This window comes from Mustela erminea, chromosome 7 (assembly GCF_009829155.1).
Source record: "Mustela erminea isolate mMusErm1 chromosome 7, mMusErm1.Pri, whole genome shotgun sequence".
Lineage (NCBI taxonomy): Eukaryota > Metazoa > Chordata > Mammalia > Carnivora > Mustelidae > Mustela > Mustela erminea.
The window spans coordinates 135,336,320-135,354,531 of NC_045620.1; the positions used below are offsets into that span (position 1 = coordinate 135,336,320).

General features: G+C 50.7%; 1 protein-coding gene across 8 annotated transcripts in view; it reads right to left on the minus strand.

The window, feature by feature from the left end:
- The window catches only part of ASAP2 (ArfGAP with SH3 domain, ankyrin repeat and PH domain 2), a 166,966-nt gene that overhangs the window by 106,258 nt on the left and 42,496 nt on the right, over positions 1 to 18,212 (minus strand). For all 8 annotated transcript variants that reach the window (XM_032353369.1, XM_032353370.1, XM_032353371.1 and 5 more), the window contains one exon: positions 800 to 872. In XM_032353369.1, coding sequence (XP_032209260.1) covers positions 800 to 872 — 73 coding nt within the window. The remainder of the gene's footprint in view (positions 1 to 799; positions 873 to 18,212) is intronic.

Here is an 18,212-nt window from a genome sequence, read left to right on the forward strand (position 1 = left end):
CTGTGGGCACAGATCCCAGGCCCTGTCCTCCTCCGGGCCACCAGCCACGAGCAACGGGAGTGTCTCTGCCACACTCGGCAGCGCTGTGCTCTCCCACAAGCCAGCCCTGCTCTCTGCAGTCTGTCACCTGGTTCCACGGTCTCTGGGAGCTCTCACCACTGCTAGCCCTCCAAGGCTGTCACTGGCTTGTTTCTGAGAGACACGACATAGTCACTTCATGACTTAAAAAAAATTACTATCACCTGTAAGGTTCTGAGCAGGGGGCAGACCCGCCAGATGTGTGCAGCCTGAAATCTTTAAGTCAGAAAAAAGTTTATGAGTTTAGCAGAAATTACTTCAAAAAGTTGATGGTGCTTGTATGTTAATCATCATCCCCAACAAGAAAGGCAAGCACTGGATGAGAGCCACGGAAGGGCCATTCTGACGTGATTAACACACACACCAAACAACGGAGGCAGCAATGAGGCCGGTGTCCTTGTCCACCACGTAGACAAAGCTGGTTCATGCAGGGCTGTGGTGGGAAATTCAGCCGCACTTCAGAGAACAGGAAGCAGCAAGGGGGACCGTGGGAGGGTGGGGGGCGGGGGCGGGGGCGGCAGATGCAGCGCCATTCCAGAATTAGACAACTGACAAAACACACTTCTAAAAACGAAACATCCCAACTCAACTTTACAATTTGCATGACAGGAAAAAGAAGGTTTGGTTGATTATTCATTAATGGGGATCACTATTAGGGCCTCAGTCACTGCTAACACCAGGATGTGCACAAAGAAACCCCTAGGAAAGAATGCATACTCACCCAGCCCAGAGACATTTATTGCTTTCACGGATTTCTTCATTTTGTAAAGAACCATCCGGTCCACATCCAAAGCCTAGAATATAGAGAAGTGGTATTAACACGTGTTTGAGGTTAGATCACGACTATGAGGGAATGGCCTTGTGACGGCCACTCTGGAGGCCCCGGTGAGCGGCTTCTGGGGGACACATCCTCAGTGTGGTGTGCCGATGGGGTCATCCCCAAAGCCATACCCTCCCGGGTGCCTGACCCACACCAAGCACGGAGCCACCTCTGCCCACGCTGCGCACTGGCCGCTGGCCCCCTACAGCGAGGAGTTTCACCTGGGACCGACTCCACCTCCACCCTGTCTCAGTCCTCCCTGGCACCAAGCATGGCTCTGATCTGTGCCCACCTGCCAGGTGTTCCTTCCCAAGAGAGGCGAAGGGCAGGGAGCAGGGGAGGAGCAACGAGAGGGTGGTAAGGCAGATCTGCCACCAGCGTGTTCCCACCCCAGCCAGACCACCCCACCCACAGGCAGCAGGGTCTGGGGAGAGGCAAACCCACTCCGGACTTGCAAAGACCCCGACAGGAATTTTTTGGGTTAGAAGGCAGGTTCTTAATCCTCTCCGAGCCCAGGCTTCCTTCCAGAACCAGGGCGTAACAAAACCTACTTTGCAAGGTTGAATGATTAATTGGACACACTGAAGTACTTAATATTCCTCTATTATACTCCGTTTAATATCACACTTTAAGAGATCAACCCCCACACAGTAGTAGCACATGGCACCTGGAGAGCCTCGCCCACAGGAAGCACAAGCAGTACCTGCTCAATGACCACGCAGATCAGGAATTCTAATTATAGCTCTGCTCTCACAAAAGTCACGGGGGGGGTAAAATGTCCTCTGAACCCAATTAAACACTGCAGAAGAACAATGCGTCACTCTCGGTTGTGACACGAAGAAGGGAGCATGTGTGAACTGGGAGAGTGACAGTGATCACAGAGTCACTATACAGGAACCAAGAACTGCACCAGCCCAACACCTGCTATGCAGTGACAGTTAAGAATATCGTTATTACTCGCCACGAGTTTTAATCATAAAGTTTCAATCACTGTCATCAGCAGAGCACACCACCTCAGCAGAGCCCCTCATGTCCAGCCTTCCTGAATCGCCTTCCATACTTATGATTTTAAGAGCGAGCATGCAAGCCGGAGGGGGGCAAAGGCGAGGGAGAGAGAAAATCCCAAGTGGGCTCCGTGCCCAGAGTGAGCTTAACTCAGGCGCCCCAGATGAATCCCTTCTTGAATCCACTTTCAATATCAGCATGCTGAGTCCCATTCTAAAGCAGCAATGACTATTTTTTTAAGATTTTTATTTCTTTATTATTTTAGAGAGCGAGTGAGAGAGAGCGAGCGAGCGAGCACGGGGAGGGCAGAGGAGAGGGAGACACAAATCTCAAGCAGACTCCCCCAACACTGAGCCGAAACCAAGAGTCCGCTGCTCACCCGGCCGAGGTGCCGAGGAGCCCCAGGAGAAGTTATGTTCTAAAAAGCATTATTGGGGGGGGCACCTGGGTGGCTCAGTGGGTTAAGCCTCTGCCTTCAGCTCAGGTCATGATCCCAGGATCCTGGGATAGAGCCCCACATCGGGCTCTCTGCTCAGTGGGGAGCCTGCTTTCTCCTCTCTCTCTCTGCCTGCCTCTCTGCCTACTTGTGATCTCTGTCAAATAAATAAATAAAATCTTTTTAAAAAAATAAATAAAAATAAAAAAAGATAAAAAGCATTATTGGGGCCCCTGGCTGGCTCCGCTGTAGCACAGACAGCTCTGAATCGCAGGGTCGGGAGCTCGCACCCCATGTTGGGCACAGAGTCTACTTGAAATTTAAAAAAAAGATATTATTTGCTGACATACTATAGGAAGGTAGGTAAGGATTGACATAAGAAAGTCAAAATTTCCTGTAGGGAATAAGCTTTTATTTTCCTAGGCCATCTTTACTCTGTTCTTGGCCTTCCCTTGAGATGGGAAAAGGGATGTGGAGAGAGAAGCGAAGCCATGAAACCCCCCGCTGAACTCCTTCTCCAGAAGCTCATCCACCTTCCCGCCCCAGGCCCCCGCCCAGCCGTCAGGACCCTGCCCTGCGAGCGCCCACTGGCTGGGTTCTGCCAGTGATGGCGGGACCAGGAGTTGTTCAGGCCGCATCAGAAACACTGGTTCCTGAAGCTCTATCCACTGTGTGTCCGAGAGCACAACCCTCACAAAGACACAAGTTCAATGACTCATCAAAGTTCTGGAAGGTCCCAATCCCCAGGTGAAGGGCCATTACTGAAAGACAGATTTGATCGAATCAACATCTACTCCCCCGCTTGCAGAGAGTTTGGTCGGGAATTGCTAGAACAATCTCTGCCCTGCATTCAGGTAATGACACCTGCTCCTCCTCCTAAAGCCTCCCACAGGCAACAGCAGACACCCCCACCAGCCCGGCTAGCCTCCACGGAAACGTACGTCAGCCAACATTCCGACCAAGCACTTTCTGTGGCCCAGGAGGTATGAAGGGAGAAAACGGCGCTCGCGGAGGAGAGAGATGCACCGCACAAGTTCAAGGGGCCGTGCCCACCCAGGACGCTGCTGCTGTTTCTGCACATCCTCAGAACAAGGCCGCGATTCCACGGCGGCTTTGAAACGGCTTCGTGATCTGGCCTCACTGCTTCTCCAGCCCCATCTCCTGACCCCCTTCATTCCCCAACTGTACCCTAAGCTTCCGTCACAATGAACTCCTGCAACTCCCCCCAACCGAAGTCCTCTTTCTGAGCACTATGCACTCTCCTCCCTCCTTAGCATACTCTCCCTGCCTCCTCTTGACCCAGCGCCAATTCTGCAAGTTGATTTAGGGACATGCCCTCTTCCCGAAAGCCTTCTCGCACAGGTTGCTCACCCACTTCTCCTGTAGCATCCTGTGCTTAACTCAGTAGTTCAGCCCATAAAATTTACTGAGCACCTACTATGTGCTAAGTACTAAGCCAGGTGTTAAGAGCTACAAGGGTGAGCAAAACAGGGCAACGCCCATGCCTGCTGGGAATTCACAATCTAGCAAGATAATCCTCTAAATAAACACAAAGCCAGCAGTCCTGGACTGTCTTGTACTGGGCTGCTTTTCCATTTGTCCCACTCGCCTCAAGACCTGTGCTGCCCACTGGGGTAACTACAAGGCACATGTGCCTAGCGAGCACGGACATATGGCCAGTGCCACACATTAAAATGATAATATTTTGGCCATATTAGGTTAAATGTTAATAAAATTAGCTTTTTGTGTCTTTTTACTTTTTTTTCAGTGATCTCCTATAAGGGCCAGAACTTGCTCATGGCTGTGTCCTCAGTGCCCAGCAGAAAGCTGACATACCACAGGACCAAAAACAGCTCAGTAGTGCCCCGGAGACCAGAAAGCCAGGCAGGCACTCAAGAGGCTGACAAGGGTGTCTGGCTGATCCTGGAGACAATGGGCAGCTACCGAAGGTTTCCCAGCACAGAAGGGAGAGAGCTGCACCTTGAAGGTCATTCGGGCCCCAGAAGGAACAATGGACCTGAGCAGGCAGGAAGTGGATTCAGGGAAAGGATATCCAAGGGTGAAGGACCTGGCTGGGCCCCATGACTGGGAAGCCACATGGGATCGGTACAGGGCACCAGACACTCTGGAAAAGTCAGTGAGTAACAGGGAGACCTATTCTGCCTTCTCAACCGATTTTGCTCTCCAGCCTCTGGCACTCTGAAAGATGACAGAGTAATCTTGTGCCCACAGGGGTTTGACTCAATTGTGCTGAGAAAAATGGGCACCAGAATCATTGTCTACCTCGGTGTGGAAGGCCGACCACAGACGAAATACGCTTCGGAACACCACTGAACTTGGCAAATTTCCTCCCACGAAATACTGTGGGGCACACCCCTCCCTGATCTCTTCCTGCATACAAGTCTTGTAAAAATAGGCCACCATATGGAATCTTCTAGCTCTGCTATTAAAGGGGCTGTGCTGTTTCCTGAACTCAGGAAGAGTGGATAAGCGGTAACTACTGCAGCTTTTCTAGGGGTCTGTTCAGAGCCTGGAAATAAAGGTGAGGTCGGCACAGAGGTAATTTTAAATTAAAACTGCAAGAGGGAAAGGCGATTACCTCCCCACCCAGAAACACACCCTTCATTATGGTGCATATTTACAGATAAATGAGATTAAACTTGGTCAGGAGAAGTTAGAATGATTAAGACCATAGTGCCAGAAAAAGTCTTCTGTCAATTACATACAAAAACATCCCTGAAATCCTAAAACAAAAAAACAACAAAACTTGAGAGCCTCAAGAAACCAAGGGTGTCTGTCATCAGGCTCAGATTCCTAGCAGACCGGGCACTCGCCCACCCCCTCCTCTCCCCAGATCTACCCAAGCTTAAAAGGAGGAAAACGAGCCAGAGCCCCAGCCAGAATGTGTGTATAAAAACCATAAACATGGGCCAAAACTGAATGGCCAACACAGACCTACGCGGGAACAGAGCAACAGCTCAAGTCCAGCCAAACCACATTAATTCTGAGGCTCTACGCCACAGCCGACCTGCAGTTTATAAAGCGAGCTTCCCGGAGTAAATTTATCACATAAACAAGACTGCAGAGATGTGTCTCAGAAGTTATAGAGGAAAATAAACAACTGTTTCCAACCACTCCAAAAGCATCTCTTTTGATCCCTGAGCCACTGCACACAGGGCCCTGGGTCTGATTTATCTGGGCGAGCAGCGCCCCACAGGCCCGGGGGCTCATCCACGACCACAGCTCCTGGGAGGGCTGCAGCTGGCAAAAGGAATGTGCCCCTGAGAGCCACGGGGCATGACATCCCCGACTCGCTCCTTCCCTCCTCAGGCCTGTGCTGTCCAGTAGGGTAGCCCCTAGCCCCATAGGAACATGGAGAATACAATTAATTAAAATGTAGTAAAATAAAAGAATCCAGCTCCTCACGTCTCCCCGCCTTTCCCAAGAGCCGCAGCCCCACATAACACCGCTTCTAAACGCACCAGCCCCTCTACGCTTCCTCCGCACCTGCAGACCCGTGTGTGCCATCCTCGCAGGCGGTCCTGTAAGTCACTGGCGTCATCTGGGGGGTCCTCTCCTCTCCCCCACCCTGCCCTGGGCTTGGCCCAGAGGTGACCGTGGGACACACCTGTCTCCCTTGAGAGGCTGAAGTTACTCTGTGTTCCCAGAGTCCACGGGGACGTCCACCCTGGCACGCAGGCCCCCCACCTCCTCATGCTGGACGGCAGGGGCCAGACCCACAGTGTCTGAGGAGCTGAGCCGGGAGCGGGTGGGCCCCTGCGGCGGGCTGCGTTTTGTGGGGCCACGAGCTGAGGAACTGCACAGATGGATGTTTCCAACCCATACGACCATGAGTTGAAGGGGAGTAGTAGCTTTGAACCTCACTGCTGTAATCTTCCCAGAACGAACTCCCTCATTCTGATGAGCAGACCAGCGTTACCAAAAACCTGTACTGCATCCAGTGTTATGTTTTGAACTTGGTTAAAGTTATGGAAATTTATTTTCTCTCTTATTAATATAAGTATCTATATAATATGTTCCATTTTGTTTCCAGGCCTGCAAAGCCTAAAATACTCACTGTCGGGCCCTTTACAAAGTCTGTTGACCCTGGCCCCGAGGATTCACACAGAGGTTTCTCCAACCCTGGCAGCCAGCCCAGTATCCTCTTGGCATAGCACCGGTTTGGCCGCCAGTAGTTCGAGCCAGCAAGGGTGGGGTGGGGTTGGCTTCCTCCTTGGAACCCAAAGATGCTGCCTGGAGGAAAAGAAAATGGCAGACCACAGGTTCCCCCCGACCCCCGCAACGGTGGGCCGCCTGGGAGTCCTGATCCACTCTCCTGTCCCAGCTCCTCTCCCTTGCTCCTTTTATGAAAGGCTAACCTGAGAGGCAATGACATTTTTGAAAGACACAGACCAAATGACAAAACAAAGCAACACTCAGATCTGTTGGCTTTGCCCAAGGATGGCTTTGCCAAGGAAGAGCCAGACAGACATTTAGATGGCAGCTCTGCCTCATCGCACGTTTCACTTCACTTTTAAAGTAACACAAAACATTAATGACAGTGTCAAACATTTCCAGAAGCCTTCTGGGATGCACAGAAATGCACTGTGGCCTACAGGCTCAGTTTAAGGCCAGACCAATAATGGATCGACGTCCTTCTGGGAATAAAGCAGAGGCCTGGAGAACAGCAGGTGTCACAGAGAATCACGATCAAATAAATATGCAAACTAAATCAGCCGTGTGAGACACATATGCGTCAGGACACACTGGAAGGGCACTCTTGGTGTTCTTCAATAAGACTGAGGGTACTCCTAGTACATACACATCTGCACCAGAAGACAAGGGGGTTCGTGGCACTCTTGCAAACAGCTGAAAACTGGACCAACCCAAATGGATGAAATGTCACATGGACACGGACAAACATTACCCACTCAGAACATAAAGGAATTTCACAAAAATGGTAAGCAAAAGCAGCAATTTGCGAAGTCTACATGCAGTATACTACCACAGAAGTTTAAAGGGATGGGAAAAGCTGGGTTATACGGTTTATGTTTAGGGATGAATAATGTTGCTGATAAAACTACAAACAGAAGCGAGGAGATGTCTATCACATGGCGGGGCACGGCGGGGCACGGCTGGGCACGGCTGGGCACGGCTGGGCACGGCTGGGCACGGCGGGGCGGGCAACCACCCTGAGGGTGTTGACAGGCAGGCGAGCGGGGAGTGCTCTCTGAATGCTGACCGTGACCAGAACGGCTGGATGAGGGTCTGTTCGTAATCGCTCTTTAACTATAGTATATTTCCTTACGTGTGTGTGTGTGTGTGTGTGTGTGTGTGTGTGTGTGATTTGCTAACTTGAATAAAAATAAATTTAAAGTCTTCTTTATGGAAAAGAAATTAAGATCAACCAGAGTTTGGAGGTAGAGCCAGAAAGGCTGCCAAAATGAAATTGCCTCACAGGGGTAATTCATGAGCTCAGCATTTTGGTCACACACCATGAGTGAAAGGAACTTAGAGATCCCCTAGTCCTGTTTCCAAGACATCCGAGAGCAGAGGACACAAATCAGTAAGCTGGAGACAGAGGTGAAGACAGTCATCAAGTCTGCCAATTCCTAAAGCAGCCAGCTCTTGAGGACAGGCAAACAAGATACATTTCTTTCATTTTTCTCCAACACGTTGTTTTTACTCCTCAGAATGTCTCAAATTCTGTGCATTTCTGCCAGAACCAGGTTGGTAGCTCAGTGGGCATCTATTCAGAGGGCAGCCAGCCCCCTGACCCCAACCATCAACTAGACCTTGACTATGTCCTCAATCACATACTCGAAACAGTGCATCCAAACCTGGGGCTGGGGGCTGGGGGGGATCATCAGGGAAGGGGGCAGCGGCACACACCCAGCCTGTGGGCATGTGGCTGACCCTGACCCATGTGGGTATACAGGGCACAGAGAATGCAAAACAATAAGGCAGCTTCCAAAGGCCAAAATGCAACAGACCTTTCTCAAAATACCATCTTGGGAAAGCAGGAGGGTATAAGGTGATTTACTGAACCAACTGAACACACACACACACACACACACACACACACACTTATAACCAAGAAATAAACTGTTATAAACTAGAGGACAAGCAAGTGTTGTATCATACACACAAACTGTGTATATAAAGATATAGAAAACAAATAATTTTTGTAATAATTTTTGTTGTCTCAGAAAGTAGGGAGGGCGTTTTGGATTTTTCTACTTTTAAATTATCATCAACATGAGTACATTATACTTGAAATTTTTTTAATTAAGGAAAACGAAGTTCTTCAATATCCTGTATCATTACCTTTTATAGTTATTTTCAGATCAAGTAGGATATTTAGGATTTGAGCATAAAAATGTGCCAAAGAATCTGATTAAACAATAAAGAAAAATACTCAAAATGGCATCTTTCCATATATAAAAATGTACACAGAAAAAAAGTCCTGGAAGACACACGAATTTGGCACAGGGGTTCCATAAGGAGACAGAAAAGACCAAGAAGGAGACTTCATTTTTTGGTACTGTTGGAAATATTTACTACAAAGACCTATTTGTGTGTGCTCTATGGCTGGCGATAGCTAATGGAAGATCACCAGCTCTCTGGAGTAAAAGGGAATGTCAGTAACCCGGCCTGACTGGCTGAGAGCAGCAGAAGCTGCACCCAGGAAGCAAAGACCCCGTAAAAACACAGAAATCTCTGACGCCCCAGGGCAGATAAAAGAAATACAAATCAAAAGAACAAAGGCACTGGGGGGTGGGTAAGGCTGAGGTTTGAACTACAAAACAGGGCACCTGGTTGGCTCAGTTGGTAAAGCATGTGACTCTTGATCTGGGGGTCGTGAGTTTGAGCCGACGGTGGGTGTGGAGATTATAAATAAATAAACTTAAAAAAAAAAAAAGAAATACAGAACAAAACTGGTTTCACCAAGCTGCACCCGGACTTGGCAGCTGAAGGCACCGTCGCCTGCTCTGGTCTTCCGGAAAGTAACTTGCCAGAGCAGCAAAGGGCTTTACCAGAGCTGTTCCTATCCTTCTGCCTCCTGCCCAACTGCAGAAACACAGCCCTGTGGCCTCCCTCCTTTCCACACAAGTTATTTCCACAAAGACGTTCTCAGCAGGACTTCCCCAAATGCCCAACCAAGGGGAATAACCACACAAATGACGGGGCATTCGCACGGTTAGATTCTGGGCCGTTGTTAACCATGACCGAAGTGGTCTGTGTCACACTACATGGAAACATTCGGTGGGAAAAGAACACAAACTATGTGAAAATGCCATGGTAAGCAAGGAGAGCCTCGAGGCTCGTCAAGCTTGAAGAACCAAGCCTCCACGGGGACTCCCATGAGCCCTACCACTGGAGACGTCAGGCAGGAACTCAGGCTTTTCTAGTTCACTCTCTCAGAGAAACGGAACCAGGGGATAATGAATTCTAGCTTTATAAAAATGCTTCACATCCTGACTTCTACTTCGGGAGAAAGAGCTTCTGAGAGATCTGGGGGAGTTGAAGAGAGAAAGGAGAATTTTGCCAAGACAGCTACAATACCCCAGCAGCAAAGAGGGGCACCCCTGCTCTCTGTGGCCCTGGTGCCCCGTTCCCAGAGGAGGGCCTGGCCTGTAGTCCCCTGACACCTTCCACACTGCACTACTCAGCTCTGCTCCCGGGACTGACTGCAGAGCCCAGAGGCAAGCAGGAAATGGGCCCTCTCAGGGGAACAATCACAAAGGAAACAGGGGACATCACACTGGAAGGTGCTCGCACAGCCCTGAAAGAAGCAGGAAGGGAAGGGGTGAGGCCATGCACAGGGCCAGGCGCTGGAGGCCTGGTGACACAAAAGCAGCTGGAGAGGCTGGGAAGGTGACCTTCAGTCGGGAGTGAGGTCAGCCTTCCACATCTGTCCCAGTTCCAGAAGACAATGTAATCGCGAGCCAGGCTGATTTCCCCAGGAAACCGGGATCCAGCCATAGGAACACTTCAGTAACACAAACAGGAGAGAGGAGACGTGAGAGCTGTTTTCTCTGAGCCCCCGTGCACGCAGGGAATACTAAGCAGGACTTTGCTTCCAGGGGCTCTGGAGGTCTGCCCAGAAACCATCATTCCCGCTCCCTCTGTGGGTTCTGTCCCCGGCCTCGTGCCTTTTAGCCTACTGGCTCTACCATGCCAACCACGCCCTCGACAGGGGACTTTCTGCTGTCAACTCACTGCCACGTTTGGCCTTTATGCATTCTTCCAGAAAGTACCTCTTATAACGGGAGCTACACTTTGGGTGATACCCACACTGGAAAGGGGAAAAACCATCACTGCATTCAGACCTGCTCGTTCCCTCTCACCACGCACACCCCCAACTCCACCATGTCACCGCCAGGGAGACACCAAAAGGAAATGAATCCCACAGAACGTGACCTCAGTTCTGGTCCCTCTGGGCTGGACCCTTTAGAATAGTGCAGTGGCTACAAGTCACTGGTTTTTTTAACCAAACAGATGGGCTTCTAAACCAGACTCTACATAAGGGCAGCATGAGCTCAGAAAAATAGCCTCCCCTCCCTGACCTCAGTTTTGTCATCTTGAACTTGGGAGTGCCACTGCTGGCTTCTTAGGGTAAGATCATCAACGTGCACAGTGTCTGGGACACTGGGGGCACTCCATCATCGACAGCTTCCACAGGGGCCCTCTGGGTCTCCGAGGGGCCACATGCCGAGTAAGCGGGGCTGCTCTCCAGGCACACCATCACCCCAGTACTGTTGCAATGGGTAAGAAAAATATTTCCAGGCCTGATGATGGTTATGGTAACACGGGAAAAAAACGGAGAAAAAAATACCTTTGTAGCTCATGCCAGCCTTTCACTTGCATTAATGAGGTTTCCCAGCCCCCATCAACATTTAAATTCTTCAAAACATTTCCTGATGTGTTTCCAGTTCCCCAAAGGGTGACATGGGCAGAGGCAGAGCCACACAGCAAGTGACAGAGCAGGGCGCTTTGGGCCATCTTGGGGGGAGGGGGGTCACTGGGGTCCCCTCTGGACTTTCACATACAGGGTCTAATGGGACAGAATGGAACCAGGGGAACCAGATGGGCAGCTGTGGTCACCCTGCCCCCAGCTCCCCCATTCTGCAGATTCCTTGGGAACCCCACTTACAAAGCAAGGACTCCAGGCAGGCCTGCCCTCTCGCACCTGTGTGACACGTGCGTCGGTCCAGCACAGTCCACGCTGTGTCCCCCCTCCCCCCAACACTGAAATGAGGGGGTGGCCCTGGATGGTCTCCAGGCCCCAGGGGTATTGGCAGAAACAAAGTGACTCGGGTAAAGTCATTGGCAGTTGAGAGAAAAGCCTTCCAGTTCCAAAGACAGCAGCAGCCGCGTGGTCTCGAGAGGGACGTCGAGGCCCGAGAAGCCTGGAGCATTCCACATCCCACGGCCACACAGAGCCTCCACTACCTCAGCCAGCATCTGCGGCATCTGCGAAACCACCACCTGTCTCCCCAGCTCAAGATAAAAGAAACTGACTCAAAGAGCTGGACGTGCCCAGAGCTGTTTATTTGGCTTTACGAAAGAAAGGCCAGCAGAGCGCCAGCAGACCGAGGAGCAAGCGTCCATCCCCGCGCGACCCCCGTCCACCCTCCCGCCACAGCTTCTAAGCGCTCGGGGACCAGAGCCAGGAGGAGCGCAGGGCCCCTCTGGACTTCCACAGCTATCTCGCCTGATGTTGGGGGGTAAGTCATCCCCTCGTTCCCCTGTCCCTCAGGCTTCCTTTAAGCCCCTTTCCTAGTCCAGGGCTAAAAGCACTCGGGGCTGCTCCTCCCGTGCCCGGGATGCCATCTGCTCCTGGTCCGCGAGAATGGGGTCTCCTAGCCTGAAGGACTGCCCAGCTCCCACGAGCCCCCCGTGCTGCATCTGACGTTCACCAGGAGGCGCAGGCGAACCCACCGAGACCACCTGACGTGAGCAACTGTGTGGTTTCAGGACCTTCCCACGGGCCAGGGCGCCAGGGGAGTGGACAGCAGGCAGGTGGTGGTGCTGGGGGTGGGCCGTCCGCCGCCATCCGCCTGTGTCCAGGTTGCACACTCACTCTTGGGCTTTAAGGGGAAGACGAATGACCACTGTCTTCAATCTCGTCATGTCTGGATCCTCCACTTCTCAGTTCCTGCTTCCCATCCAGACACCTGGCCCCACTGCCCTACCATGGAATGGGAAGTAGGGAGGAGGGAAACCCAGAATGAGGAAGGGAGAAGGGAGGAAGGAACCCCCAGGCTCGTGCAGGCCCCAAATGGCGCGCCACACACACAAAGCCAGCCCCTAAATTTCTTCCAGAAAGGAGGGAGAGTGTGTAAGAGGCTGACACACTCACGAGACCTCTTGTGCCCCTTCCCCTACTCAGACACACAGACATCACAGCGCCTTCCCTGGATCCACAGCTCCCTGCCCCCAAGTCTGTCGTCTCCAGGAGCTAACCTTTAGTTTCTGTAATACAAGAAGTGCAGTGCGGGGAAAGAGAGAAGCTGCGCAGGAACCGCCAGGCATTTTTCCTGCCCCCAGACAACAGACTCTGCACCCCATTTCATCCTTCTCACCCAGGCCTACCATGAGAGCCAGCGGTGCAGTAAAGAGATACAGGCCTGGGCCTTAGTTCCCACAACTCCACACACAGGTTCCTTGACCTCCTGGCCCCAGTGTCCATATCCCTAAAATGGGGAAATTAACACCCATTTGATATGGACCTTGTGACGCTCACATGCTAGGTATGAGCACAGCCCCGGCCACGGGCAAGCATCTGGGCTAACGCGAGGACACTGCTGTGCCCCCACCCCAAGAGACAGCCCAGCACAGCAGGCAGGTTGCCTAGTTAGTAACTGGCTCTAGGGCAGGACAGGTGCACCAGGGACCCGGGTCTTGCTCTAGCTCTCCTCCAGCTGTCCCCCTCACCACTTATGGTAAAGGCCAAAGGCCAAAAGGGTCATACTGCAGGGAACCCACGGCTCCCCCTCCTAGACCGCACTATGGACACCCAGCACCCCTCCACCCCCTATACCAGCAGACTGAGTCTGGTGGGCTTCTTCCCTGAACTTCCCCCAGATGCGTTTAACCCCAGGCCCAAAGGGTAGGGAGAAGGTGGACAGGGCTTGGACAGGAGGTGTGAGCAGGCAAAGTCTGCCCAGGGCTTGGACAGGAGGTGTGAGCAGGCAAAGTCTGCCCAGAGACCCTGCTTTTTAAGTGGGATTCCCTATACCAAGGAGTCTACAGGGTGGGGGAGCAGGGGACAGGTTGACGTGTGTTCCCCTTGCTCCTAGAACTGGGGTCCCCCACTCTGCTCTGCTTGACCCTAGGACTATGCAGAACCCTCCAGGGCCCAGGTGTGAGAGCTGAGAAGAAGGTGTGGAGAAGTTCAGCAACCCACTTCCAGCCTCAAACACGGCAGGGCTGCCTGGCTGGCGTACGTGACAAGCATCACCAGCGTTCATGTAAAAGATGCCCTAGCTGGAAACACAGATGCCAACACGGGGTCCTCCTGCCTGGAAGGACAGGAGTTGACACGATGGTGCTGCACTGTGAGCGGCGGGCTGGCCTCAGAGTGCGGGGGGGTCTGAGAACCGCTGGGGAGCAGCATGGGGGTGGAGAGAAGGGCCCATCAGAGATGGCCACAGCCTCATTCCTTCTTCTGCCCTCTGAGTAACTGTCCTCACCCAGGAAGCAGGAGCAAAAGATGGGACTGAAATTCGGGAAAGGCCAGTTAGGAGGAGCCCAGAGAGCATGGCCAGCTGGCCGGAAGGACAGGTCACAGAGCCAAACAAGGCAGCAGGGGTGAGGCCAGGAATAGGGGGAAGAGGGGACAAAGGCAGGGCTGGGTCACTGTCACTGAGGAGCAGTGGGAGAGGACGGGACACGCAGCAAAAGGCATGAATGGCTCTTGGCTAAGGCAGCTCAGAACCTTATTGGGCTTCTGTGGGTTACTAAAGGCTGTTAATTTTCAGGATTTGGGGATGTGAGCATTTCTCCCCCAGGAAGGGCTTCAGACCATTCGTCTTCTTTATGTGGTCTCCATCCAAAGAAAAGAAAATTCGAAACCCCGGCTGATAAAACAGGAAGGAAAGAAATGGTGTGGCTTCCCTGAGCCACCATACTGAGGGGTGGCTGCCCTCCCGGCCACATGCTAGAAGCAGACAGGACCAGATCCCAGGGCCACAGTCATCACGCTTCCCTACCACGGAGACACAAGGTCCTGCTGTACCCTGTGCTTCCCAGGGAACCCCACAATGCTGAGTCCGAAAAACAGACACTGCACATAATGGTGCTACTGGTTTAGGGTGCAGAAGGAGAGGGACAAAGATAAAGACAGAAGATGTACAAGTAAGGATTGATTGCCCAAGTTTCTCCAGAGTGCTCTCGGCCTTGAAGCTAACGTGCAAAGTATTTATTTCCTGACCCTTGAGAAAGTAAATACACAGATTACCCGCTAATCCTCCTGAAAGCTAGGGACCCAGCAGTAGCCTAGGGAAGAGAGAGCAGCGTGATGGGTTCTGCTGCCATAAGCCATATGGCCCAGGGGCACGAAAGGCTTCCATTTATTAGCAACAGAGAATGCCCTGGATTGTAGGGATAAGGGCCTGGGTGTGGTAGCAGGGAGGCCAAGACCACTGGACACCACCCGAGCTGTGTCACCCCTTATATTTGGCCTATAACCAGTGATTTCTCCAAAGTTCCAGATGTAAAACTGTATGAAACTGCTCTTCTCACGACACTGCTTCCCAAGAGCAAGTACAATTATGTTCCAATACATGTGATATAAAAGTCAACTTTCTAGATGAAATGAAAAATCCTGCTTGCAAGTGTCATTAAAACCAATTAATGACTAACTATTAATACTATGAAGAATCCTATCCCATATGTAAAAGCAAACATTCGGTCACGACAAAAAAGTAATTTTCAACAATTTTTTAAAATTCCACTGCATTTCTCTGGCGTGGATTTCTCAGACAGATGGGAAGAACAGCCAAGCATCCGTGGGGACCACTCACTGGAAGGTCAGCTACACACAGGACCATTTTTTTTTGTTAATTTATTTTTATTTATTTGTCAGAGAGAGAGAGAGAGAGAGAGAGCGCACAGACAGAGTGGCAGGCAGAGGCAGAGGGAGAAGCAGGCTCCCCGCTGAGCATGGAGCCTGATGTGGGACTCGAGACCGGGACACCAGGATCATGACCTGAGCTGAAGGCAGCCGCTTAACCAACTGAGCCACCCAGGCGTCCCCACACAGGACCATATTAGCAGGGATCGTGGTGGTGAGAGCAGGCAATCTCTTTTGTCCACGCAGCACTAGGAACCAGAAGCACTCTTCCACGCATTATAGCTGGTGATTCCTAAACTCTGGGTGAGGCAGGTGATGTTACAGCAAGGCCGAAACTAGGCCTGGAAAGGAAGCGAGGTCACTTTTCCAAGGCCATAGAGCAATGATAAAACCAAGGTGCCATCTCTGAGATTTCCTTTTCAGTTCAAAAATGCCCCCAATCCTCTTAGCCTGTTCTTTCTGGAATCATATGTTGTTTCCTTTGTCTGCACAAAGCAGATGACTGTTTAAAAGTCAAGAAACAAGGAACAACAAATGGAGAAAACAAAGCTATTTTCATCTGGTGGTAAAACCTGTGAGCATTCCAGAAGGCTGACTGGGTGGCTACTCTGTTCATGTACTCGTCTGAGATTCTGTTGCAACCACTGTTTGTGATACAGCAACTGAGACTTCCCAGCAACAGAGCTCCAGGGGATAAAGACAAGAAGACCACCACCCTCCTACTGGGGACCCACGACTTTTGTCTCTGCAGCCCTAGCACCTGGTACAGCGCCTGACACCTACAGATGCTCCACAAACATGGAGTGCGTGAAACCCCACACATTGAGCCTTCAGCGCTCACCCACCACCATCACTACCACCACTCGCTCTGCCCGGGAAAGGCTTCCTGCAGGAGGTAAGCGGATGTGACAGGTTGTTGGAAGGCAAGGAACCGCAGGCAGAGAGATGGAACAGGCAAGATCAGCAGAGAAGCAGGGCTCTGCGGGTCTCCCCTGGGCACCCAGCTGGCTTGGGGCGGGGGGGCGTGATGCATCCAGGAAAAAGTGCAAGAATGTGAATGGGCAGCACAGGTGGCCGAGAGAGAGCTGTGTTGGATTTCGTTCACTTGGTGGCAGTTTTTTAGAACACAATTCGTCTGCAGGCAGTGGATTAGAAAGCTCATCTTCCTAATATACAAACTGTTTAGGTATTTAAAATCACGTCCTACAACGCGACTCAGTGAGACAATGAGGCTGTTTTCATTCATTGAAAATTGGCAGCGTGGATGCGGACGGTCTGCACTTTCCCTTCAGAGCTCTTACTCAAGATGGGGAAAATTCTGATTTGCACATATAAATAGAAACAGATGGTCACAAACATTCTTTAAAAACAAAACAAAACCAAACAGCCCAATACTCTTTATTTAAACTAATTCAAAAGCTTTGAAACAGTAAGACATTAATCTCAACTCCCTACCACTCACGCCATCTAATATCCTCTGCAAGTCCTTACCTCAAGTACGTCCAACAACTAAGCTCCTAAAAGTTAGTCACTGCTAAGCACACGTAAATGCCACGTATCGTGGCATTAATTTGTGAAACAATAATTCCTTCTTGTACATCGACTGCTGCTTTGTCTGACTTTTAACTGAAGATGGCATATGCACATAGACACATGCTAAGCACCAATTTTTTTTTTTTTTTAAACTACAGTCTCCACACCTAGCATGGAGCTCAACACGGGGCTTGAACTCAGAACCCTGAGATCAAGACCTGAGCTGAGACCAACTGACACTTAACCGACTGAGCCACCCAGGCACTCCTAAACACCAACTTTTAACATCTTGGGGCCCACACCAACGTTTTTTCTGTCTTGGTTACCCCAGAGTTGTGCTTGGCACATAGCTGACACTCAATACAATAATCACTGAATGAATGAATTGTGCCTCCAGATTAACCTGCTTTCCCCCTCGAACAGCTCTTCTTCTGCAATCTCTGTCTGTCTGAGCCTATAACTGTGTCACCGATTAGGAAGGCTGCTGATCAGACTCTCGATCGGCATTGGTCATTCTATGAATCGAGATCTACATATGTTCCTTCATCAAAATAGGGCATTACAAGTTACCTAACCAAAGAGCTGTAGCCCTGGAACAACTCCAGGTAATAAGTGTTCCTCGACACCAAATGAGCCGCCAACAGGCACACAAATACGGACGGTGAATTTGTGCTCCACTCATCGTGAATGGGAAAGTCCACTCTTACCAGGAGTTCAAAATGTTCTGGGACATGACCTCACTGCTAGGGAAGAAACAGGACAGTATAAATCTTGCTTCTGACAATTTTTTTTTCCTCTTTTAAAAAAATGTTACTTATTTTTGTTTTCTCTTAATTCTAGTGTAGTTAACATACAGTGCTGTATTAGTTTCAAGTGTACATTATAATGACTCAACAGGTCCTACTTCGTGCTCATTAAGACAAGTGCACTCTTAAGCCTCTTCGCCCATCCCCTCACCCTCCTCCCCTCTGGAAATCAGTTTGTTCCCTGTAGTTAAGAGTCCGTTTTTTGGTGTGTCTTTTTCCCCCTTGTCTTCACAGTTTTGTTTTTTAAAGTTCCACATATAAGTGAAATCATATGGTATGTGTCTTTCCCTGATTGACTTACTTTGGTTAGCATGATACTCTCTAGCCCCATTCATGTCATTGCAAATGGCAAGCCTTCCTTCTTTTATGGCTAAATAACAGTCCTGTGTGTGTGTGTGTGTGATCACATGTCCTTTATTTTTTAAAAAAGATTTTATTTGAGAGAGAGAGAGC